This window comes from Nicotiana sylvestris, chromosome 9 (genome assembly GCF_000393655.2).
Source record: "Nicotiana sylvestris chromosome 9, ASM39365v2, whole genome shotgun sequence".
Taxonomy (NCBI): domain Eukaryota; kingdom Viridiplantae; phylum Streptophyta; class Magnoliopsida; order Solanales; family Solanaceae; genus Nicotiana; species Nicotiana sylvestris.
The window spans coordinates 81490712-81517372 of record NC_091065.1 but is presented as its reverse complement, the minus strand read 5'-3'; the positions used below and the strand labels follow the sequence as shown (position 1 = coordinate 81517372).

The window sequence follows — 26661 nt, the reverse complement described above, 5'->3', positions numbered from 1 at the left end:
CCTTCGACTAGGAAGCAAACAATTAGTAGACGACTTGATATAGCTACGGGAGAGGGTACCAGTCAGGTGCCCCAAGCCAGAGCAGGCCAAAGTGATGCTCAGAGTGAGATGCCGTCTCATACCTCAGCTACCCCATCTCCTCTAGAGGATATTAGGAGGCACCCAACACCTCCAGTTCCTCCGTCTAGCGCTACAGACCAGGATATGCGGAGTGCTTTGCAGTTATTGACTAGTTTGGTAGCTGCTCAGGCTCAGAGGCAGAATACAGGTGCTGTTGAGAAACCAGTTAGTACGAGAGTTCATGATTTTATTATTTTAGACCCTCCAGTGTTTACCGGATCAGACCCCAAAGAGTACCTGCAGACTTTTATTGACCAGGTTCATCGTATACTGTGGGTTATACATGTTAGTGATACAGAGGTAGTAGAGTTGGATTCTTATCGGCAACGGGATTTAGCAGTTCTCTGGTATGATAGTTGGGAGAGATCCAGGGGTCTGAACGCTCCTCCAACTGTGTGGAAGGAATTTTCTGAGACCTTTTTTCATCACTACTTGCTAGTTGAGATACGACGAGCTAGAGCTGATAAGTTCTTGAACCTTAGGCAAGGTAATATGAGTGTGCAAGAGTACAATATGCAGTTTGATTCTTTATCAAGGTATGTTCCCCATATGGTGGCCGAGATGAGTGATATGGTGCATTTGTTCGTGAACGGATTGGGACCACACCTGATAAATGAGTGCACGATAGCCTCCTTGGTGGAGGGCATGGATACTTCCTGTATTCAGGATTATGCCCAGACCCTAGAGGATCGTAAGCGCCAACAGAGGGCAGATAGGGAGCAAGATAGGGGCCAGCATAAGAAGGCGAGATTTGCAAGGTATTCTAATGACTTCAGAGGCAGCGTCAGGCCCTAGTCTTCGAGGAGTTTGGTGCCACCTGTAGCTAGTGCTCCTCTACAGTTTCAGAGGCCTCGATATGATCGATTTACCTATTCTGGTCCAGGTCAAAGTTCGCAGGCATCAGGCTCGCAACATCACAAGGATACTAGTTAGACGGGACCCATAACACCACGTTGTGATCAGTGCGTCAAGGCCCACTTTGGACTGTGCCGTCGAGGTTCTGATGCATGTTATTCTTGCGGACAGCCTAGCCATATGATGCGGGATTGTCCTAACAGGAGAGATGAAGGTATGGTTCAGCTGACTGGATCTGTGTCTACTTCTTCCTCATCAGTTCGACCTCTAGCACGGGGTTTTCAGCAGTCGACAGGTCGTGGTAGAGGTAGAGATGCAGTGAGGGGTGGTCAAAATTGAACCTATGCTCTCGTAGGTCGATAGGATCTCGAGTCGTCTCCAGATGTTGTTATAGGTATATTATTTGTGTTTTCTTATGATGTATATGCGCTGATTGATCCAGGATCTACATTATCATATGTTACACCCTTTGTGGCTAATAAGTTTGGCATTGAACCTGAATTGATAAGTAAACCCCTTGTGGTATCTACTCTGATAGGAGATTCTATGATTGCTAGAAGTGTATATAGGGTTGCACTGTGATGATTTGTAGTCGTCAAACCTCGAAAAATTTATTTGAGTTAGAAATGGTTGATTTTGATGTGATAATGGGAATGGACTGGTTGGCCACATGCTATACAAATGTTGATTGTCGTACGAAGATGGTTAGGTTTTAATTTCCTGGTAAACCCATCATTGAATGGAAAGGGAACCGAAAGGTAGGTTTATTTCCTATCTCAAGGCAAGGAAAATGATCTCAAAAGGTTACATTTATCATTTTGTTCGCGTTAGGGTTGCGGAGGCGAAACCACCTACTTTATAATCAATCCCCATGGTCAACGAATTCCCAGATGTTTTCCCAGATGAACTCCCAGGCCTTTCTCCTGAAAGGGAGATTGAGTTTAGCATTGATGTGTTGCCTGACACTCAACCGATCTCTATCCCTCCATACAGAATGGACTCGACAGAGTTGCGAGAGTTGAAGGTGCAGTTGAAGGACTTGCTGGATAAGGTATTCATTAGACCTAGCACTTTACCTTGGGGTGCACCAGTCTTATTCGTGCGGAAGAAAGACGGGTCGTTACGATGTGTATCGACTATCGACAGTTGAATAAGATTACTATAAAGAACAAGTATCCACTTCCAAGAATTGATGACCTGTTTGACCAACTCCAGGGTGCCAAGTACTTCTCCAAGATTGATTTACGTTCAGGGTATCATCAGGTGAGGGTTAAGGAGAAGGATATTCCAAAGACGGCCTTCCGGACAAGATACGGGCACTTTAAGTTCTTGGTGATGTCGTTCGGGCTAACAAATGCCCCAGCAGCTTTTATGGATCTCATGAATACTATATTTAGGCCCTATCTTGATGTGTTCATGATTGTATTCATTGATGACATTCTAGTATTTTCTCGTTCGGAGGCAGAACATGCGGGCCACTTGCGGATAGTATTACAGACGCTTCAGGATCATAAGTTATATGCTAAGCTCTCCAAATGTGAATTTTGGCTTAACTCAGTAGCGTTCCTTGGCCATGTGATATCTGACGAGGGTATTAGTGTCGACACTCAGAAGATCGATGCAGTAAAGAATTGGCCGAGACCTACAACACCATCAGAAGTCCGCAGCTTCCTAGGGCTAGCAGGATATTATAGGCGGTTTGTAGAAGGGTTTTCCTCTATATCATCACCATTGACTAAGTTAACACAGAAAGCTACCAAGTTCCAGTGGTCTGACACTTGTGAACGTAGTTTTCAGGAGCTGAAGAATCGATTGACATCCGCACCAGTGCTCACTCTTCCTGAAGGAACAGAAGGTTATGTGGTATATTGTGATGCCTCAGGTATAGGTTTGGGGTGCGTATTGATGCAGCGTGGGAAGGTGATTGCTTATGCATCAAGACAATTGAAGAAGCATGAAAAGAATTATCCAACCCATGATTTGGAATTGGCTGCAGTAATATATGCTTTGAAGATATGGCGGCACTACTTATACGGCGTCCATGTTGACATCTACACAGATCACAAGAGTTTACAATACATCTTCAAGCAGAAAGAGTTGAATTTGAGGCAGCGTAGGTGGCTTGAATTATTGAAAGACTACGACGTCGAGATATTGTATCATCCCGGTAAAGCCAATGTTGTGGCAGACGCTCTCAGCCGTAAATCAATGGGAAGCTTAGTACATATTGAGGCAGGTAGATGGGGGTTGATTAAAGAGCTTCATCAGCTAGCCAATATGAGAATCAGATTGTTAGACTCTGATGATGGAGGTGTTACTGTACAGAATACATCAGAATCATCTTTGGTAGCCGAGGTAAAAGCACGACAATATGAAGATCCTATCTTAGTACGATTAAGAGAAAGCATTCAACAGTGTAAAAGTATGGCTTTTGGGATCGGAAAAGACGGGGCACTGAGATACCAGAGCCGATTGTGTGTGCCTAATGTGGCAGGGTTGCGAGAGAAGATTATGAATGAGATTCATCAATCCCGATATTCCATCCATCCCGGCTCGACAAAGATGTATCATGATGTCAAGGAGCAGTATTGGTGGGATAATATGAAGAAGTCTATTGCAGAATTTGTAGCCCAGTGTCCCAATTGTCAACAAGTAAAGATAGAACATCAGAAACCCGGTGGATTGCTTCAAAATATAGAGATTCCGACCTGGAAGTGGGAGGTGATTAATATGGACTTCATTATTGGATTACCTCGCTCTTATCATAAGTTTGACTCCATCTGGGTGATAATTGATCGACTTACAAAATGTGCCCATTTTCTGCCAGTGAAGACAACTTACACGGCTGAAGATTATGCGAAGTTGTATATCAAGGAGATTGTTAGGCTTCATGGTGTGCCCGTATCTATTATATCAGACCGAGGAGCTCAATTTACGGCTAACTTTTGGAGGTCTTTCCAGAAGGGTTTAGGCACACAAGTGAATCTCAGCACTACATTTCATCCGCAGACTGACGGACAGGCTGAACATACCATTCAGACACTGGAAGATATGCTACGAGCATTTGTTCTAGATTTTTAGGGAAATTGGGATGACCATCTTCCACTCATAGAATTCGCCTACAATAATAGCTACCATTCTAGTATTAAAATGGCCCCATACGAGGCACTATACGGGAAAAGATGTAGATCACCAGTTGGATGGTTCGAAGTTGGTGAAACAAAATTATATGGGCCAGATTTGATTCACCAAGCTATTGAGAAGGTGAAAGTGATACAAGAGCGATTGAGGATGGCACAAAGCAGGCAAAAATCTTATTCCGATGTCCGACGCCGTGATCTGCAGTTTGAGGTTGGTAATTGGGTTTTCCTAATGAACTCACCAATGAAGGGTATTATGCGTTTTGGGAAGAAAGGTAAGCTGAGTCCAAGGTATATCGGGCCGTATAAAATTCTTCGACGGATTGGACAGGTTGTTTATGAGTTAGAATTGCCATCCGAATTGGAATTTGTCCACCCGGTATTCCATGTATCTATGTTGAGGAAATGTATTGGAGACCCTTCTCAAGTTGTCCCTATCAAAGATGTACAGGTTACAGAGGACCTATCATATGAAGAAGTGCCAGTGGCTATATTAGATCGACAAGTCCGCAAGCTGAGAACAAAAGATGTAGCTTCCATCAAAGTATTGTGGAGGAACAAGAATATGGAAGAAATAACATGGGAAGCAGAAGAGGAGATGAAGTCTAAATACCCGTACCTATTCCAGAATGAAGATAACAAGGATGCTGGTGGAACACATGATACATTGGAAGGTGAAATGGCTCTATGAGGTAAGCAATAACTTGAGAATACTCTTCCTTAATAAAAAATGGCAATATGCAGATAATGTACATGTCCATAATGCTTTGCATACTCTTGTAAGACCATACGTTGAGTTAACCGCTTGCAAGTTTGTCCTCTATTTATAGGAGAAACTTGACCGGAATCCACGATGATTTAAACTCCCCATGAACCCTTACATTCGAGGACGAATGTTCCTAAAGGGGGGAGGGTGTTACAACCCATATCCACACGCGTTAGTTCATGCCATATATTAGTTAAAATAAATCCAAGAAGGAATTACCTTCGAGATGATAAGAAGTTAATCCTATTGGTCTTAAGTGATACAAGAGTGTATAAGGGTGATTAACAAGTATTAGAAGTTAAAAGAATCAAGGATGTTGTAACTCGTATTTTCAAGTAAACCTAGAGGTTCTTAATACACTCAATAGATCATGTATTAAGGTATTTGAATCATATAATATCCGTATCATAATTCTTGAAGTCAAACGAATTATGAAACAAAAGTCGACAAACGTTGTCGCAACTTAGGTTCATAATTTTACTTAAACATTAGGTTAAATGTTTCTAAGATTTTCTCCTAATTTACAAGGAATTACGGAATGATATACCCACCAAATTAAAGATCTATGAGTCTACTTTCCAATTCATTAAACCATTTGTAAATACGATCTCGGAGTATAGAGATATTCATATTTTCGCAAGCCTGCGCAGATTAGTGGATGAGAAGTAGGTGCATAACCTACTTGCCAAAATGATAGGACAAAATTAAAAGCCCTAAGTCGGCAAAGAGAGGACTTTTAAGGGGCTATGAACTCAGTTATTTCATCCATTTTTCAGACCCTCAAAACCAAAGTTAACCCCTGCAACTCGTCTCTAAATATCCCACACAAACCCTAATCGATTTTCCCTCTCTTTCAAGTTCTATTTGAAGGTAAAACCTAGAGTTTGAAGAACCAAGGGAAGGGCTGAGTTATCCAAAAAGTAATGTAAGTTACCATCTTTCATACATTTTTCTCTGCTGTAAATTCATGGTAATTCGTGCTATACATGTAAGAGCTCACGGGACGGTGATCGGAAGCCGTGAGTTTGAGTTATTCACTTGTAGCGGACTGTTTTGTGTTGCTATTGGGCTACATGTTTTACTACTATTTTGTGGATTTTTGGAGGTGGAAGGGTGTGGATAAATACCATATATATGTAGGGTTGTGGGCTGATAGTTATTCGTAACATTTCCGGGTCGTTTGACACGACTACGGTGGTCGTCGTATGTATGATGTAATTAGGTTGTGCGTGGACTGTTTTGAGAGGATCTATATGTTTATTATTGATGTTTTTTGGGATGTTTGGTGATTGTTTGGAATGGTGTGAAGTCATATATATAGGGGAGGTGTTGTCCGTTTCAACGTAAAATAGGTTGTGGTCGATACATAATAGTTATGACGCTTAAATGATAACGATAGTATCGTTTCTCTTATTGTAGACTAAGGAGTTGTGACAATTGCATAGCTTGTGATTGGGGAAGTATATACAAGGTATGTGAGGCTATCCCTTTTCTTCTTTTGCACGACTCCGATTGTACATAATGTAATGAACGAGCTTCCAAAGATACTCTACTCTTAGAAGCTAGCAGTACTTACATTGCTTTCCCTCTTATGGAACGATTGATGTTAATGTTGCTTCTCTTATTCTTATGTTATCAATGTTGTTGGTACTTCCTGATTCTTATAAGGTTCATAGTGAAGAGTTAGTCCTAATAACGTGTACAGAGGATACCGACCTTACGTCACTCCAAAAGGTTTAGAATGTGATTCCATGAATCGAGCATGCATTATATATATGTATCTATTTTAATATACCGAGCCGCGCTATAGTCGGCCGGGTATGGCACCTATTGTGCAACCACTGATCAGTTGGATTTTACCGAGCTCCACGTGGCCGGGTACGATTCTACCGAGCCTTATGACGGCCGAGTACATTTTTACCAAGCCTATTATGGCTGGGTACGATATGATGATGATGCCCACAGAGGCGTATGTTTTAAAAGTTTATGTATACATACATATGTATCATGCATTTCATGTCAGTAGCCCTCAGAGGTACTCAGATATTCCAGGTTGTATATTCTCTATCCCTGCTTACATTACTGTTCATATTTATGGTTCCCTGCCTTACATACTCAGTACTTTATTCGTACTGACGTCCTTTTGTTTGTGGATGCTTCATGTCATGCTGCAGGCCCTAATAGACAGGCAGGTGCAGCTCCCCCACCACAGTAGGTTGTCCAGTTTAGCAGTGATTGGCGAGATCCCTTCCGGACTTGCCGTGGTCTTGGTATGAATTTTTGTTATAGACATTATGGGTATGTCGAGGCCCTGTTCCGGCTATGTTGTAGCACTTATGTTCATTTAGAGGCTCATAGACAAGTGTCGACTCATGTATAGTTTGGTATGCCTTGTCGGCTCGTTTTTGTTGTATAGTCTTTCATGGTAGCGTGGTAGCTCGTACCTTATATGTAGTTTCTTGATTATTTGGTCATCCCCTGCTATGTATGTTCATGCCATCTTATTTTATTGCTGGTTGTCCATGATCCAGGTCTACCATTTATATTGATCTCATCAACCCTAAAAGATAATAAAAAAGGTTAGATAAAATGTACGTTGGTGCTCGGCAAGTATGGTCGGTGCTAGTCATGGCCCTCCAGTTTGGGTTGTGACAAGATCCATGATGACCATGACCCGAAGATTCCCCACGGTACTCTGGATGGGCCGACTGAGCAGGCCTAAAAGAACGACCTCTACATGCTGGAATTGGCCCCTCGAAGAAGCACCACTATAACTGCCAGACCTTCAAGGCCTCTTGGACTCCCTCTCCTCTCGATCCTGACGGTGAACCGTCTCAATCTTGCGCGCGATATCAACCACCTCCTCGAATGTAGCACCCAATTCTCTCTCTCAAGTCATAAGAATACGGAGATGGTAGTTTAGGCCATCAACAAATCTCCCGATCCTCTCATGATCTGTTGGAACCATCCAGACGACATGACAAGCCACCTCAGAAACCTCAACTCATACTGTGACACGGTCATATCCCCTTACTTCAACCACTCGAACTATCTACGCAGCTCCTCCATGCGGGACTACGGTATATACTTCTCCAAGAAGATAGTGGAGAACTCCTTCCAAGTAAGGGGCGTTGCACCAACCGGCCTACACCTCTCATACGCCTCCCACCAAGTGAAGGTATCCCCAGTAAACTGAAAGGTTGTAAATGCCACACCACTAGTCTCAAGAATCCCTGCTGTATGGAGCATCCGCTGCCCCTAGTGTCTGTAATCCCTACACTACCTACTCAGGTGTGCGAGCAACTGCAGTCTGGGTGCCTCCTCCGGCCTGGGAAGTAGCTGCGGCCGTAGTAGCTGAAACCGCCTGCGCCAAACCGGTACATACTGATAAGATCTGAGCTAAAGCCTCCTAAAGGCCTGGAATCATGATAGGAATAGTTGGTTCCTGCACTGGTGCTATTGCAGCGTCCATAAATGGGACCTGATCAGGCATAGGGGCAGCTGGTGGATCTATCGGTGTTGCTCTGCCCCTGCCACGGCCTCGACCACAACTTTGGCCTCTGGTGGCCCCAGCTGGTGGCACTGGTGGTCATCCACCTAGTCCGGTAGCTCACGTCCTCACCATCTATGAGAGAATAGAACAACAGAAGTTTAGTTCTCAGATCAACAAGGTCGCACGACAAGAATTTCAAGAATATGAAGTTTTTCCTAAAAAGGTTCTACAGCCTCTCGAGGATAAATACAGATGCCTCCGTACCGATCCGTGAGACTCTACTAAACCCGCTCATGACTCGTGAGACCTATGTAACCTAGGATCTCATACCAACTTGTCACGACCCAATTCCCTAACCCGGTCCTGATGGCTCCTCTCGTGAAGACAAGGCCAGCCAGACCAAGACAGAACAACTCTTTTAAACAATTAAATATCATAAATAGTTTTAAAGCATGATATAATATCCATAATTTACGTAATTAATGATAACAATAGTAAAAGCCATCCCGACATAGCCCAAACCGGGGTGTCACAAGTCATGAGAAACTAAGAGAAATCCTGATATAGTCTACTAATCACTAAACCCGATACAATAGTTCTAAGAACATGAAAATGATAAGATAAGGGAGGCACGGGGGCTGCAAACGCCAACAACTACATCGTGATATCCGAAACACTACCTGGACGGGAAGATTAGCACTCAGGAGTGGACTCTGCGATGCCTGAATCTGCGCACATGGTGCAGGGAGTAATGTGAGTACTCCGACCAAGTGAGTAATAATTATAAATAATGGGTGAAAGCATGAAAATACGTAAAGGCACAAAACAATTCTATATCAAAGCAGTAAAAATCACGTAAAGCAGTAAATCAGTAAAGAAGTCAAGTGAAATCTCTTTAAATCAGGTAAAATAGGAAATTTAGCAGGTAAATAACAAGTAAAAATTCGCCCCTCGGGCACAGTATCAATCACTCAGAACAGTATCAGCTCCTCGGGGTCACTCTCATCGCATAGTGCTCATTCTCAGCTCTCGACCCATATATCTCCCATAATAACAGAAATCAGAATAACCGCTGTGGCATGCAGCCGATCCGTACATCGCTGCGGCGTGCAACCCGATCCATATAGATAGTTGACTGCGCTCACTAGGGGTGTGCAGACTCTGGAGGGACTCCTACAGCCCAAGCACTATATTGTTGCGGCGTGCAGCCCGATCCATAACATATATATAATATCCTCAACCTCTCTCAGTCATTAACCTCACAACCTCTCGGGCACAATAATAGAAGATATGGATCTCAACCCACAAATTCCTCTTATTTAGGAATAGCATGATAAAACTGGCTCGAATCGTATAAAACAGATAGAAACATGACTGAGGATATGATTTTTAACAAGTATAGTAAGGAAAATCAATCAAAATCCCCGAAGTGATCAAATAGTTGGCACGAAGCCCAAATATGGCAATTAGCCCAAATTATGATGATAATAAATAAGTTTCAGTAAAATACGCGGTAAAATCATCAGTCGAGATGGACCAAGTCTCAATCCCCAGTAGTAAAAGATCTCATGCTCATCATCCAGCTCGTGTCGCACCTCAATATAACACTACGATGTGCAACCCAGGGTTTCAAACCCTCAGGACAACATTTACAATCATTACTCACCTCGAACCGGCTACAACTCTAGCCCCCTCGATTCGACCTCCACTTCCGTCGAATCTATCTAAAATCAGAACGAATACGTCACAATATGCTAAGGGAACAAAGCCCAAGAAAAAACAATTGAAAAATATCAAAAATCTCGAAATTAGCAAAACTCGAGCCCCGGTCCCACTTATCGAAACTCAAAAAATTTTACGTCATTATATTCCTCGTCTCCCCACGAGTTCATACATATCAACAACATCAAAATCGGAGTTCAAATGGTCCTTCAAATCCTCCATTAAAGGCCTCTTAAACGCAAGCCCTAATCTCCATTTTTAGCCCTTTAAACCCATTAATTAAAGCGTTAATTCATGAAATTCTACCATAGGAATGTGTTTTAAGTCCAAAATCCTTACCTTCACGAAGTCTCTTTGATTCCTCTCTTCAAAATTGCCCAAAGCTCCCAATTCTGAGTGCAAAAATGGTTAAACCCTTCAAAAATCGTGAAGGAAGACATCTATACATTCTGCCCAGACATAACCGCATCTGTGGTCCAAAATACGCTTTTGCGGTACCGCATATGCACTCAACACATCCGCTTCTGCGGAGTTCATTAAACCGGCCTAACCCGCATCTGTGAACCTCTTCCGCATCTGCGCTTCCGCAGATGCGATCCCTTTAGCTGCTTCTGCGGTCCAGCTCACCTGACCCATTTTCACTTCTGCAAAGAAATACCCGCATCTGCGGCGGCGCATCTATGGTCCACAAACCGCAGGTGCGGAAATACTAGAAGTAGCAAATCTGAAGCTGCAACACAACTTCCAATTTCCCCGCAAACCATCCGAAATCACCCCGAGGACCCCGGGACCTCAACCAAAAGCACCAACATGACCCAATATCTTATTCAAACTTGTTCCAACCATTAAAACACCTCAAACAACATCAAATTTACCAAATCACATCGAATTCAAGCCCAAGTTTCTAAAATCTTCCGAAAAACACTTTCGATCAAAAACCCAACCAAACCACGTCCGAATGACCTAAACTTTTACACACACATCCCAAATGATACCACGAAGCTACTGAAACTCTTGTAATTTCATTCCGACATCTATATCAAAATCTCGCCTAACAACCAGAAATCGCCAAAATACTAACTTCACCAATTCAAACCTAATTCTACACCGGACCTCCAAAACCAATCCCGATCACACTCCTAAACAATAAATCACTTGTCGAAGGTAACCGAACCATAAGAACTCTCATACGATCTCTCTAACATACAAGTCAACATCCAGTTGACTTTTCCAACTTGAACCTTCTCAAAAGAGACTAAGTGTCTCATTTCTTACCAAATCAACTCCGAACGCAACCTACTCAACTCGATCATATAAAACATGGATAATGAAGCATAATAAAGCAGAAATGGGGGAAATGGATGCGGTAACTCATAAGATGAATGGTCGTTCCCATGATCTACAACATGTTTAATTTATTAAAGTTATTAGAAGTTGTAGCTGGGTCACATAAATATACCCCCAGATTTGGAAATTAGGTATCACAACTACGTCATACGAACCATACCCGTAGCTATGATGATTTTATTATAAATGTGCCTAAATCAAACTACGAATGTTCAAAATATCTTCTATACTAGTTATGATATTAATGTGAGGGCCATAGATTAAGGGGTTCATTTGTGAATGGCACGCCTCGAATGTTTTAAGAAAAAAAGATTTGTATTTAATTAAAGCAAACTAAGGATGTTCATATTTAAAACTATCTTGAAATTCAATATAAAGGTATTAATTATATACATGTTTGGGGATATATGTGATGGAATTTTAATTTAGATAAGGGAATTGGGGTAGCAGTGGCCCATTGGGTATTTGGTCAAGGGCAAATCAACATCGAATCTGTATTGGGCTCAGAAATTGGCCTAGAAATAAAGAAATTCAAGGGCTCTTGCCAAATCTAATTTTAACCAAGTCTGGCCTACATTGAGCTTGCATTAGGTGGGCCCAATTGCGAACATTTACTGGCTGGGCCTATCTACCTTTGCATTTAAGCCAAACTTACATAATATACACGTTTGTCAAAAATTGTAGACTAATTCATTTTTATGTAAGAAAATCAGAATCTGCAATACAATTCAAGTTTGGAAATTACACTACATGATTTGCAAAACATAACGGAAATGCATTTACATTAGAGTTCACAAGGGAAAGCTTATAATTGAGTATTGGGTTTAATGCCCAGGCCCATCCTCATGGGCCCAAACTTGCTAAGGTGATTCCCAGATTGGGCCTTGTTGCAAGTCTAGCCCAACTTGTGTTACATTCAAATAGTTTTGTGATAAGGGGTTGTACTTATTACTTCGAAATCATACAATTATGAGTCTAAACTAATAATCAAACATAATAAAAAATTAAAACGTTCCAACAGTCCATTTACTACTGATAGTTCACAAATTTACAATATGCTTCTAAATACAACGATGTGTCTAAAGAAAGAACAATTTTAAGATAAGATAAAAAATGGCATTTCTTCCTAATTCTGAACCTTTAAGTTGTTACAAAATCCTTCAAACCATCTTCAATTTGGCAAAACTCAGCCATAGAGCTGTTTCTTACAATCCAACATTCAATTCCAACCTTAAGGTTTCTTTGCCTTACTGCCACTCACATACAAAATAGCAAAAAATAAAATATAGGTTTCAGTACTTGTGGGAATCCATTTACTAGTGCATTGCTAACTAAATAGTAAAGCAGGCAGAAAGAAAGAAGAAAGATCATTTTGGCAACCATAGTTTAAATTCAATAAAAGGTAAAAAAAAAAGAATCTTCAAACTTAAACCTCTTTCAAAAAAGGAGTTACAAACATTAGTAAACCAAAAAAGAAGGGGGTCATGCTAGTTCATTTCCTTATTTTAAGCTCAAATAGTAAGATCTACTACATCTATAACAGATTAATCAACTATCACATGAAACTTATTCAGTATACATAAATTTCAAATTTGTTGATATTACATCGCTTCAAAGAGGCAATACATTTAAAGAGGTGAAATCAGTACCTTACAATAGCAAGAACTAAACAGTAGATAGATGAAATATTGATCAAAAACTCCAAAAAAGAGCAACCAACAAAACCAAGCAGCAACATTATGAAATCACCCAGAAAACAAGAATCCAAGCACTCAAATGTCTCCCAAAATCATAGTATCAGAAAACCAGCTTAGAAGTCTAACCAGAAATCTGAAGTTTTTAGAAAAAAGTTTCAGGGAATTTTTTTTTTGTTTTCAAAGCCTTTTGGGTGCAGAAAATGCTGATGAATGTCCCCTTTGGAATGAGTGAAAGCTTTTCTTTTTATAGAGTGCACAAAGATGGCATCAAAATGGAATATTCTAACCTAAATTCTAAAATTTCAAAATAGACTAGCATCTTTGGATAGCTGTATCTCCTTTTTCCTGCCCAATTTCAGCACATTTTTACTAAGAAGGGGGCAATTCTCTAAAATCTAGAACATTTTGATTTTTTACCTTATGTGAAACCCCACTTTTACCCTTTCAATTGCTAGATATTTCAATTCTAAACAAATCTGATCCTATTGTGATTCTAGAAATCTATTTAGGACTTCCTAGAATCAACTAGATGATTAGGGTTTCGTAAACTTGCTTCAATTTATAGCCCTAGGGTATTCAAATTCTATTTCTAAAATTAAACTAAGGTCTAAGTTTCAATTATATAGTTTAAAACTAATCAACAAGTTTTATCTAACTAATCCTAAACAAAATTGCATTTTAATTTGTAAACAAACAACAACTATCAAAAATCCAGAATGCTTAATGTAAAGAAAACACAGAAATCAAACTCAACTAGTTTCAATTAAACAGATTAAATCAAGCTAAGGCTAAGGTTTTCTAAAGCTAATCAGGAATCAGCTAAATAGGCTATCAATTAACTCTTAACATTATCTTAATCAACTTAATTAAACATTGAAAGAAACATAAGAGAGAAACAAACACAAAAGGAAAAACAAAACAAACAAATTATCAAAACCTTAAACATTAAATTTGAACCTAAGCTAATTGAATTATTGATGATGACATTTTAAAAACAAGTTTAAGTTATTCTAATAAAACAGATGTAGTAATCAACAAACAGCCAAAGAAAAAGAGAAAACCTAAATCATGCGGCTAGATATGAAACTGAACATGCAAAAGGAAAAAGAAACAAAAACAAAAACAAGCAAGAGAGTGAAAAGAATTACCTAAATTCATTTTAAAAGACCGGACCAACTACAAATTTTGACCAAGCTTTCATAGGGAAACATGAACTTGAACTAACATTAATCGACTGTTCTCAACAAGAACAGTCGATTAATGAAAGTTTGGGGTTCTAATATACTATCATTGACTGGAAATCAGAAGAGGGGAAAAAGTTAGGGTTTAGGGGATCTTAGATTTAAGATACGAAGAAATTGGGGGGGGGGGGGTTAGGGAAATCGACTGTAGTTTAGGGTTCAGAGGTGTGTGAGGAGTGTGGGGTGTGATTTTGGGGTGATTTGTTCAATTTAGTGTTTGGGCGTGGATTCCAGATCTAAGATTCGAGCAGTTTGGTAAGGATTTGAGGGAAATGGTTTGTGGATTTAGAAAGGGGGGGTAGAGGCGATTACAGGGTGTTAATTTGGCGTAGTTTGGAGAAGCTTTGCCGCCGCAAGGCGATTTTCGGGCGGCGGAGCAAGGTGGAGCTGGCGGAGGATATAGAGGCGGCTAGGGTTTAGTCTCTTTGAGAGAGATGAGAGACTGAGATGGGTTTTTTGGGTTAGGGGGAAGGTTGTTCGGATAGTATTATAAAAAAGGGACAATTAGTTCCCAGCCGTTAGATCATAGGAGATCAACGGCTGTGATTAAAATTAAGAAAACGGCGTCGTTTTATGACTAAGGGGATTGGACCGGGTATATTTGGGTATTGGGCTGGGTTTTGGATGGATGTTGTATTAAAATTGACCCAATTTCAAATTAAATCCCTTTTTCTTCAATTTCTTTTCTTATTTCCTTTTTTCTTTATTTTTCTTTTCCTTTTTCTTTAATTAAAATCATAAATCAAATTCCTAAATTAATCTAAATTGTAAAATTAAACAAATTATCTTTATTATTTTTACAAAAATTAGTTGATCCTAAATTAAAGAAGAGAAAATTATTAATTTAGCATTAAAGGCTAAAAATGTAAATGAATGATATTATTTTTATTTTATTTTAATAAAGCAACTAATTAACTAATTAATCCTGAAAGTATGTAAACAAAATCTAAATGCAATGCATGGTATTTTTGATATTTTAGGGCATTTTCATGATTTTTATAAAAATTAAACGTGCGCAAAAATGTAAACAATTAATAAAATCGTACAAAAAATCCTATAAAATGGAAAATAATTGGGAAAAAATCTATTTGTTTGATTTTATAGGAGTATTTTGAATAGGGAAAAAATCACATGCTCACAGCTGCCCCTCTTTGCTCGAAAACACGAAGGGTTTTCGGGCAAAGATAAAATGAGCAATTACGAGCAATGTTTTCCCGTTTGAAACTCCTTGGGAAGCATTTTTCGGAAAACGTCTGACCGAACCTTGATTCGGCGGTTGTCTACATATCCTCAGCTATAAAGAAATCAGGTCAGTATAGTTCTGGAAGTTTTAGTAGCTGGGATTACCGACAAACTGTGATTTCACTGTTGTTGCTACTGTTGCTGCTTGCTGAGTTCCTTATTACACCGAAATAGAAGATGAAAAGCTAAACTAGCTAAACCTGTCAACTATCAGTTACAAGATTTCTATCTATAAACCTTCTAAAGCTTGATCTTGAGTCTTGGCTGGTTCCTCCTGCAGACTCTGATCTGAATCTTGATACTTGTTAGCTACAAATGTAGGTTCATTCTTCTTCAGCTTTTTGGATCAAGGCAGGACATGCAAAGCTTGTGACTTCGATCATATTTTGAGCAGTCCGCATCTTTTCTCCGCTTCTACACTTGAAGCTCACTTCTTTTCTTGTTTTTTTTTCTTTTATTTGAATTGAGACTTCTTCTTTTGGTCTCCTCAAAACTTATGCCTCAAAGTAAAAACCTTCTCATGCACCAAAACAAACAAACGAAAAATTTTTTTTGCCTCAGTTTTCACTAGGAAAATTTCGTGAGTTATTGTAACAAAAATCTAAACTATTTCTTTCTTTAAAGCAATAAAATCAGGATTTTGTATCCTTGGCAGAAAAGAGATTAGGGACTGGAGCTCTATATCTGAAATGAAATCAAATGGGGATCGGAGGTCCTAAGTTGGAAAGATTGCTAGGTTATGCTGGCATCAACTAAGGAATGAGACCTTGTGTCGGAAAAGATTACTAGGTTATGCTGGCAAATCTAGGGAGTGGAACCCTATGTTGGAAAAGAATACCAGGTTATGCTGAAAAAATCATCGGGTTATGCTGGAAAAGTTCTCGGGTTATGCCGGAAAAGTCCTCGAGTTATGCTGGGAAAGTCATCGGGTTATGCTGGAAAGGTCCTCGAGTTATGCCGGGGATGTCATCAGGTTATGCCGGAAAGGTCCTTGGATTATGCCGGGGAAGGTCATCGGGTTATGCCGCAAAGGTCCTCGGGTTATGTCACGGAAGATCACTGGGTTATGCTGGAAAGCTCCTCGGGTTATGCCTGGGAAGGTTATCGGGTTATGCCGGAAAGGTCCTCAGGTTATGCTGGGAAAGTTATCGGGTTATACCAGAAAGGTTATCGGGCTATGCCAGGGAAATTATCGGGTTATGCCGAAAATGTCCTCGGTTTATGCCGGGGAAGGTCATCGGGTTATGCCGGAAAGGTCCTCGGGTTATGCCGGGGATCAACTAGGGGGTGGGACCCTATGTTGAAAAGGCGTAGCTGGAGATTGGAGACCCTATGCTACCATGGTTTTGAGTTTTTCTTCTTATTTTCTTTCTTTCTTTTTTTTATTTCACTTTTCATTTTATTTAGGAAAATGAATGAAGAGTTTAACAAGGGACTTCCCTTTTCGGGTTAACTTTTGCTGCATAACCGTTTTGGTTTCTGCGTACCTTAGTTTTATTGCATCTGCTTCTTGCAAGGTTGCTTTGGATTGTTCCTATTTACCTGGTTTCAAATCAAAGAATATTTTTTTAGTTTGAAATGGTGGTCGGTTTTGTGGCCTTGATTGTTTCAATCACTTGATCTTGGCCCAACTCTTTCAGTAAAAATCTCCATTGCTCGTTGGATCTTCTGGAAACTGGTTTCAATTCTAAATCCAGGGATCTTGACTTTCCAATTTTCAACATGATGATTAACCTATGTGGGGCTTGTCCTTTTTCATCTTATTTTTCCTTTATGGACACTTGACTTTGATTTCTTTTCTTTTCAAGAGTTTTTGACTCTGGAGTATCGGCCATCACTGTCAGTCGAGGTCGACTTGATGCACCTGCTGAGGTTGGGTTCTTTTTCAAGAATTTTAGTTTTTTTTCAAACAAAACTCTGTAAAACCAATCTTGCCATCTTTTCTTTGTATTAATCTCGGAGGAGAATTAGACCAAAAGGGATTCAAAGAAAAGTAAACAACGGACATGATAATGAATTTAAAAAGAGAAGTGTCCCTTTCGGGGAAAAGAAAGAATGACTTATTTGGAGTGCATACAGACTTCAATAGACATGACATGTTTCTTGAACTGGATACCCGGTCTGTGCAAACCATCCAACTCTTATAAACCCATCATAATTCATATCTCAAAATCGGGAAACCTTGCCAGGACTCTTATCAGTACCGATGGTTGTAAGGGATCCCTTTTTCGATTAGTGGCGTCCTTTGCAGGTTTTCACTACCTGACCTCTCTCATTTCTCTTCTCATCGTCGCCTTATACTGCTCTTTGCAAGTTTTCATTAATAAGACTCTCATTTTCAATTTCTCTACCCACCATCTCCTTACGGTGCCCGTGTGGTTTTTCACCAATAAGACTCTCATTTTATTTCTTTTATTTGATTGTATCAGATCCAAGTAATCAAAATCCTCCCATTTTAAACATCTTTACCGATTAATCAGATGGACTTTGAACGGGATTTAGTGTAAAAAGAGTTTGGATTGAATTACAACTTTGGAACCTTTCAGGTGAACCGTCGCCGAACCATTATAAATTCTGCCCCAATTTCACTTTTGGGAAAATGGATTTTTGTTTTGGTGTGACTGAACCTAAGAGAGAGGCTGCCTACGTATCCTTTTAGAATAAAGTCTAACGTAGTTCAGGAAATTTTGTTTTTGATTTTTTTTTCTTTTTTTTGACAAACATTTTCGGGTTCCATAGAGGGTAGTCAAAGAAAGGTAATTGGCTCAAAGGTTTTGAAAAGGGTTAACAGTGTTTTTGTAGCGAGAATGAAAGCCTTCGTCATCCTAATCGGATAATATCACAATATTTATACCGCATAAGGGTTAAACGTAATACCTTTTGACCGCGTCTGCGTTGACAGCTATTTCAGGGTCATTCCCTTCAATATCTCCCAAGTACAATGCCCCTTTTGGCAACAATTTTCTTATAATGTACGGACCCTTCCAATTTAGAGCAAACTTTCCTTTGGCTTACTTGTGATATGGGAGAATACGTCTCAAAAGGAGTTGCCCCACTTCAAAGTTCCTAGGCTGCACTTTCTTGTTGTAGGCGCGGGCTATTTTTTGTTGATACAACTTCCTGTGAAAAACTGCGGCCATCCGTTTTTCATCAGTCAGGATTAACTGTTCTAGACGAGTCTTGAACCATTCACTGTCCTCAATCTCAGCTTCAACTATGATTCGAAGGGATGAAACTTCCACTTTTGTGGGTATTACGGCTTCAGTGCCATAAACCAGTAGATAGGGTGTTTCCCTAACTGATGTGCGAACATTTGTGCGATATCCCAACAATTCAAATGGCAACTTTTCATGCCATTATCTAGAACTTTGGATCATCTTCCTAAGGATCTTCTTGATATTTTTGTTTGCTGCCTCAACAGCGCCATTAGCTTTGGGCCGATAAGGGGTAGAATTCTGTTGCGTGATCTTAAATTGTTCGCATACCTCCCTCATCAAGTGACTGTTCAAATTTGTAGCATTGTCCATAATGATAGTTTTAGGAATACCAAAACAATAAATAATGTTGGAATGCACAAAGTCCACCACCGCTTTCTTAGTGACGACTTTGAGAGTGACTGCTTTAACCCACTTTGTGAAATAGTCAATGGCAACCAAGATGAATTTGTGCCGGTTTGAAGCTTTTGGCTAAATCGGCCCAATGAAATCCATACCCCAAGCAACAAACGGCCACAGTGCATGAATCAAGTCACTGTGTACCTAACACTGATGACACTTTCGGACAAAACTGAAACAATCCTTTTCCATAGTCATCCAATAATAACCTGCCCGAAAGATTTTCTTTGCAAGGACGTATCCGTTCATATGGGGTTTTCACACTCTAGCGTGCACTTCATTCATTATTCTTCCATCCTCTTAGGCATCCACACATCTTAAAAGGTTCAGATACTGAGTCCTTTTGTATAAGACTTCTCCGCTCAAGAAGAATTCACTAGCGAGCCTTCTATGGTTCTCTTTTGGTCTCCACTAGCTTGATCAGGATATTCCTTTCTTTTTAAGAATCTTTTGATATCATGATACTATGGTTGAACATCTAGTTCCACCTCAACTGTATTTCAATAACAATGTCTTTCTCGGATTTGGATTTCCAATGGGTTAATGTAGACATTGCCTAGATACGGCAACATCGAGGCCAAAGTAGCTAGTGCATCAGCTAACTCATTGCGAAACCGAGGAATGTACGTGAACTCAATGGATTTGAACCTCTTTCTAAGATCTTCCACATGTTGAATGTATGGAAGAAGCTTGATATCCCGAGTCTGCCATTCACCTCGAGCTTGTCGGATAATCATGTCAGAATCTTCCATGATTAACAATTCATCCACATCCTGATCGATTGCAATGTTCATGCCCATAATGCAGGCTTCATACTCGACAGTGTTGTTCCTGCAGAAAAACTGAAGTCGGGTTGTGGCCGGATAGTGCTGAGCGGTGGGTGAAATAAAAATTGCTCCAATCCTGACACCTTTTACATTTACAGCTCCGTTGAAGATCATTTTCCAAGCATTAGTGTCCTCTAAAATTACCTCAACTGAATTAACTTCCTTGTCCGGAAAGTAAGTACTCAAAGGTTGATATTCATCATCAACAGGATTCTCAGCTAAGTGATTCGCCAAGGCTTGAGCTTTCATCATCGTGCGGGTGACATAGATTATGTCAAACTCAGTGAGCAGGATTTGCCACTTTGCTAACCTTCCCGTGGGCATCGACTTTTGGAATATGTACTTCAAAGGATCCAATCTAGCTATGACATAAGTGGTATAAGCCAACAAGTAATGCCTAAGTTTCTGAGCGACCCAAGTTAGGGTGCAACAAGTTCTTTCCAACAAAGTGTATTTAGCTTCATAAGTAGTGAACTTCTTGCTCAAATAGTATATGGCTTGTTCTTTCTTCCCGATCACATCGTGTTGCCCAAGAACACATCCAAAAGAATTCTCCAATACTGTCAAGTACTAAAACAAAGGCCTTCCCGGCTCGGGTGGAACCAACACTAGCGGATTCGACATATATTCTTTGATTTTGTCAAAAGCTTCCTGATACTCATCTGTCCATCTAATTACCGCATATTTATTCAACAACTTAAAGATGGGCTCACACGTGGAAGTCAACTGAGTAATGAATCTGCTGATGTAATTCAACATACCCAGTAGACTCATAACCTCTTTCTTGGTTCTCGGAGGTGGCAAATGCCGAATAGACTTTATCTTTGTTAGATCTAGTTCGATGCCCCTCTGACTGACTACAAACCCCAAAAGTTTCCCAGATAGAACTCCGAACACACATTTAGCAGGATTTAATTTCAAATCATACTTATGCAGATGCTCAAAGAAATTTCTCAGATGTCGCACATGGTCATCCTACGTTCTTGATTTAATGATTACATCATCCACATACACGTCAATTTCCTGGTGTATCATGTCGTGAAAGATGGAAGTTATAGCTCTCATGTAAGTTGCCCCGGCATTCTTTAAACCAAACGGCAAGACCCTGTAACACTAAGTACCCCAAGGTGTAGTGAAAGCCATTTTTTTGCATCTTCTTCATCCATCAAAACTTGATGATACCTAGCATAACAATCCACGAAAGACTGTATCTCAGGGCACAACAAGGATGTGGATGTTTGGTAATGGAAAGTTGTCCCTGAGGCTTGCTTTGTTTAGATCCCGACAATCAACACACTCAGGTTTTCCCGTCTTTCTTTAGCACTAGGACCACATTATCCAACCATGTGGTGTATCGGACCACTCGGATTACACTCGCTTTCAACTGTTTGGTGACTTCTTCTTTAATCTTGTCACTGATATCCATTTTAAACTTTCTCTACTTTTGTTTGATAGGGGGATAACTGGGGTAAGTTGGTAATTTGTGCACCACAGAATAAACACTCAGCCCTAGCATATCATCATAGGACCAGGCAAACACGTCTTTGAATTCGAACAAAAGTTTGATCAATGCATCCCTAGTTCTTTCATCAGCGTGAAAGCTTATCATGGTTTCGTAGACCTCTTCAAGACTACTAAAATTAACCGACTCAGTTTCATTTAAGTTTAGCTTAGGCTTATTCTCAAATTGTTCCAGTTCTCGGTTTATTTCCCTAAAAGCCTCATCTTCATCATATTCTGGTTCTTAATTCATTATTTCACAATTAGACAGCATGTTAGGATCTGGGCATGAAGTCTGCAAGCATGTCATGTTATTTAAGTCCGCATTATTAGAACTAAAAAGAGAGATAAGAAAAAATAACAAAAATTAGAAAGAATAAAGAGAGAGATTCATAGACGATGTAATATTGATTTCATTTCATTGAATTTGAAGATAGAAAGGTTTACATTGGAATTTAAAAGACAATAAACTAAAAACATTCGAGTTACACCCTAAAATAACTCGAAATGCAGAAAAGATGGCAAGACTAAACTACCGGGATTCCCGCCTGACTGGGAACATAGTAGCTTTCCAATTTTGAAGCTTGGCATCAGGCCCCATATATTGCACCTCACCAGTGCTTGAGACTTCACCCGGCTGGACCATATGAACCTCATATAACATTTGCCTCATTGCCCCATAGATGTCCTCAATTTCTTCGGCCGTGAAGGCCTCATCTTTTTCCTCTATGTATCCCGGTTTGACAAACATTTTAGAGAGATGCGGGACCGACTGAGGCAAGACCCACCCATTGTTCTTACGTTCATTAGCCCATGGTACGTCAGTTTCTGTGGCCTAAAAACCCACACCAAAGAATTTCTCACTGGTAGTCAAAGTGATAGGCTCTGTAATACCTTGCAGAAATGCCCCGAGCGCTTTCCTGGGCTTGTATCCATGTTTGATCATTTCACTGGCGAGCATGATTGACGCGTTTGACAAGAAAGGTTGAGGACATAGGGTTCCTTCCTCAAATTGGTCTGCGACCACCATCCTAAAAGCATGGTAGACTATGTGCTCACTACCTTCCCTAGCCTCCAAACATGGTATAGATGGGTCCCTGTAGATTGATTGCTCATCTTCTCTATGGACCACAATTTTCTGGTTTTCATGTTCAAACTTAACCATTTGGTGGAGAGTAGATGTTATGGACCCTGCTGCATGGATCCAAGGCCTTCCTAAGAGAAAATTATATGAGGTGTCCATGTCCAAAACCTGAAATGTTACTTTAAAATCCACAGGGCCGATGGTTAAGAACAAATCAATCTCCCCGGTCGTATCTCTATTAACGCCGTCAAAAGCACGTACGCAAACATTGTTGGGTCTAATTCTTTCAATCCCAATTTCCATTCTTTGTAAGGTCGAGAGAAGGCAGATGTCAACCCCAGATCCGCCAACCAACATATCTCTTTTCACATAGTATCCTTCACACATAACAGTCAAATGAAGAGCTTTGTTGTGGGCAGACCCTTCTGGAGGCAAGTCATTTCGGCTGAATGAGATCCGGTTGACTTTAAAAAATCATTCTGCCATTCTTTCCAATTGCTCAACAGTGGTCTCGACAGGAACATATGCCTCATTAAGGGTTTTTATCAGCACTTTCTGATGCTCGCTCGAGCTTACCAGTAGAGAAAAAAGTGGTACTTGAGAGGGGGACTTCCTGAGTTGATCAATTATAGCGTAGTCCGAGGTTTTCATCTTTCGAAAGAATTCCTCTGCCTCTTCAGCACTGACTGGCTTTTTAAGCGGAAAATGCTTCTATTTGGTCTTGTTCAATTCTTCCAGATTGAGGTACTTCCTAGACGGGTTTGTTTCATTCACTTCTTCCATGATTTCTTTTCCCTTGTACGTCACTACTGCTTTGTTGTAGTTCCAAGGGACATCAATGGGGTTCTTCATGGGCTTCTATGGGGTGCGGCTGATAACCACATGCATAGTTAGCCTGGGTGAAATTACCGGCCCCTGCGCTATATAAGTCCCCTTTGGTACGTACATCTTTGGTGCCGTAAGTGTGACCTTATTTTGCTCAAACCTTTTGGGAGGAGTCAACACAAACTATTCCTTTTTGGGTGCCCTGGGAACATATAGAACGACATCTTTAGAAGTTACTACCTCGGTCTTGGTTTCCACAACCTTTTCTATGCTTTGAGGAGTGGAATTGTTTTTCTTCTCATCCTTAGCTTGCTTTGGTACCGTTTTGGGCTTCTTTTCAACATTGGCAATAGCAATGACCGCCTTCAAAGCTGGGTCGAACTCTTTGTCCTCACAAATCATCCCAATAACTGGCCCATTGTTGTGAGTTGGTAATGGGTTATTAGTTACATTGGGGTCCTCTTTATCCCTCAGCACTACATGTTTTTGCTCTATTAGGTTTTCATCTACTTTTTTGAGGGTCCAACAATCCTCAGTGTAATGCCCTTCTCCCCCGAAGTATAAGCACATTAGGTACCGAATTGGTAGGAGGATGACTCTAGACTTTGCATGTATGGAGGTACGGGCTGCAACAAACCCATTTAGACCAACTTTGGGAAGAGGCTGGAATATGATTCACCAATGGGTGTGAAGTTGGTCTTTCTGGGTGGCTCACGGGCATGGGCAGTATATGGAAAATTATTCTGTTGGGGACGGGGATTATATGGAGCTTGGTGAGGAGGGTTATTTCTGGGAGGTGGAGCTCAGTTCTGGTTATACTGTTGTTGTGGCCGAGCGTATGGCAGGGCATTCATCATTGCATAAGGTTAAGGAGTCATGGCATGCGCCGCATCTTGGTGAGGGTAATAATATTGCGGGGGGATTGAAGAGGAACCAAAGTAACCTCGGGTTTGACCGGGGTTTCTCAGACTCGAGGCCATCATTGCCACTTCTTCTTTCTTTTTCCGGTTTGTTGCAACCCCTGACCCGCTCTGGATTGCTTGAGAGGTGGCTCTTATAGCCGACAGGCTCAGGATGCGACCTATTTTCAAACCATTCTCTACCATTTCCCAATCTTTATGGCTTCTACAAATGACTTAACCATAACGGAGATCATGTTTCGAAAGTAATCGGCCTCTTGGGATTGCAAGAAGACATTGACAATCTCGGTCTCATCCATTGGGGGTTTCACCCTAACAGCTTGTTCATGCCACTTAATAGCATACTCTCGGAAGCTCTCTGAAGACTTCTTTTTGAAATTGGATAAAGAGTTTCGATCTGGAGCTATGCTCACATTGTACTGGAACTGTCTGACAAAGTCTCGGGCCAAGTCATCCCATATGTGCTAGCGGGAGATATCTTGATCCATATACCATTCATATGCGATTCCAACTAAACTCTCCCCAAAGTAAGCCATCAAGAGTTCTTCTTTTCCGCCCGCTCCTCTTAACTGATTGCAATACCTTTTCAGGTGGGCTCTGGGGTATCCATATCCATCATACTTTTCAAACTTGGGAGTTTTGAAATCGATGGGCAGATGAACATGCGGGAATATGCACAAGTCAGCATAGGAGACACTCTCCTAGCCACTCAGGCCTTGTATGTTCTTAAGACTTTGTTCTATGCTTTTCATTTTTCGAGTGATCTCTTCTTTCTCGGGATTCTTTGTAATTTTATCTTGTCCCGTGGTAAACTGATATCGTGGTGGTTGTGGGAAGGAGTTTGTGGTGACATAAGCTGTGTCCGATGGAAATGGTGGTATTTGGAAAGTAAAGGATGATGGCCCAAAATTTGACCTGGGCAATGTTGGTTGTGCCGTGGATGAGGTTGGTGGTGCGGTGAATATGTTAGAAGCCACTCTCGAAATTAGTGCCTGCAGGCGAACCTCGAAAGGCATTCCGGCGAAACGGGCTGACACGGTGGGGTATCCGAGTGGGGTGTTCGGGATATTTATAGGGATGTTGGAGGTTTCACTTGTTATGGGAATCAGCTCGGGTAAACCAGGTATTGCACTAGGCGGTTCTCTACCATTAGACCAGACGTCCCATATTTCCAACATGCGGAGGCGCAGTGCCCTGTTCTCTTCAGTAGTTGCTGACTTTGATGTTGGGATAACCAACAACGGGCTATCCTCTAAGAGGGGAATTGTTGGTAGATGACTCTCTAATGACATTTCGACACTTCCTTTGGATCTTGTAAAGTAAGGGTGTGAAGCTAGGTTATGACAGAACCAATCCTTTTAGTAACAAAACCCGGTGTCAAAGCATACACTACAAACTGGTTAGTTTGGGACAATTAACACATAGGGAATCACACGCTGGGGAATGCAATACACCTAAATAGTTAAATGTTTTTCTACATGTTTTGCAATAGTTGCGTGTTTCATCTCGGCTTTTGCGTTTTTCATTATTTGCTCTCTTTTCTTTGCACTCTATCTCTTGCATTGTCTTCTCTCTTATTCTTGTTTTCTCTATTTTTCTTGTTTTCTCTTTTCGTCATTTTTTTTCTTATTTGAGTTATCCAAAACCATGACCAGATCTGATGGGGATTGCATGCGTATCATGATGCCACGTGAATCAGATTATCACGTAGTTCAAGGGATAGATGGAAAATAAAATAAAGAAACAATTTTCGAGTTTTTAAAATTTTCATTAAAATAAAAACTTCTAATTTTTCTCTATTACAATGACTCCATCGTACATACCTAAGAACCAAAAAACTAAAATAGACTCTAAAAGGAAACTAAAATACAGACTCAAAAAGAAACATCAGGAATACATAAGTGCTTCCAAAACCACTCCAGGGGCTCGCGGGACATCAGTCAGTCTCACCGCGGGCCTACATGCAAGATCTCCTTGGAGACAATCCAGGACATCCATTATCTAGTGAACAAAAGTCATCACTGTAGCGAATAAAGTGGATCTAGTCATATCCTCACACTCATGCTATTTCATGACGATGTACTCAACAATTCCTCTAATCCTTTCTCTAATGATGCCTTTCTCTTGGAGCAGGCGCCCAATTTGTTGAGACCTAGCTTCCAGAATTTGGGTGTCATTATGTTTTTGCTCCTACAATTGTTGCATGTCCTCTTCCAATTGGGCCATTAATGCATAACAATGTTCTCTCTCGGCCTTGAAGTTCTTTGT

General features: G+C 40.6%; 1 protein-coding gene across 1 annotated transcript; it reads right to left on the bottom strand.

The window, feature by feature from the left end:
- Positions 1-19737: 19737 nt before the first annotated feature.
- LOC138877836 (uncharacterized) lies at positions 19738-20316 on the bottom strand. The gene has a single exon (XM_070157479.1). It carries the CDS (start codon positions 20314-20316, stop codon positions 19738-19740), a length of 579 nt encoding a protein of 192 aa, XP_070013580.1.
- Between the last annotated feature and the right edge of the window lie 6345 nt (positions 20317-26661).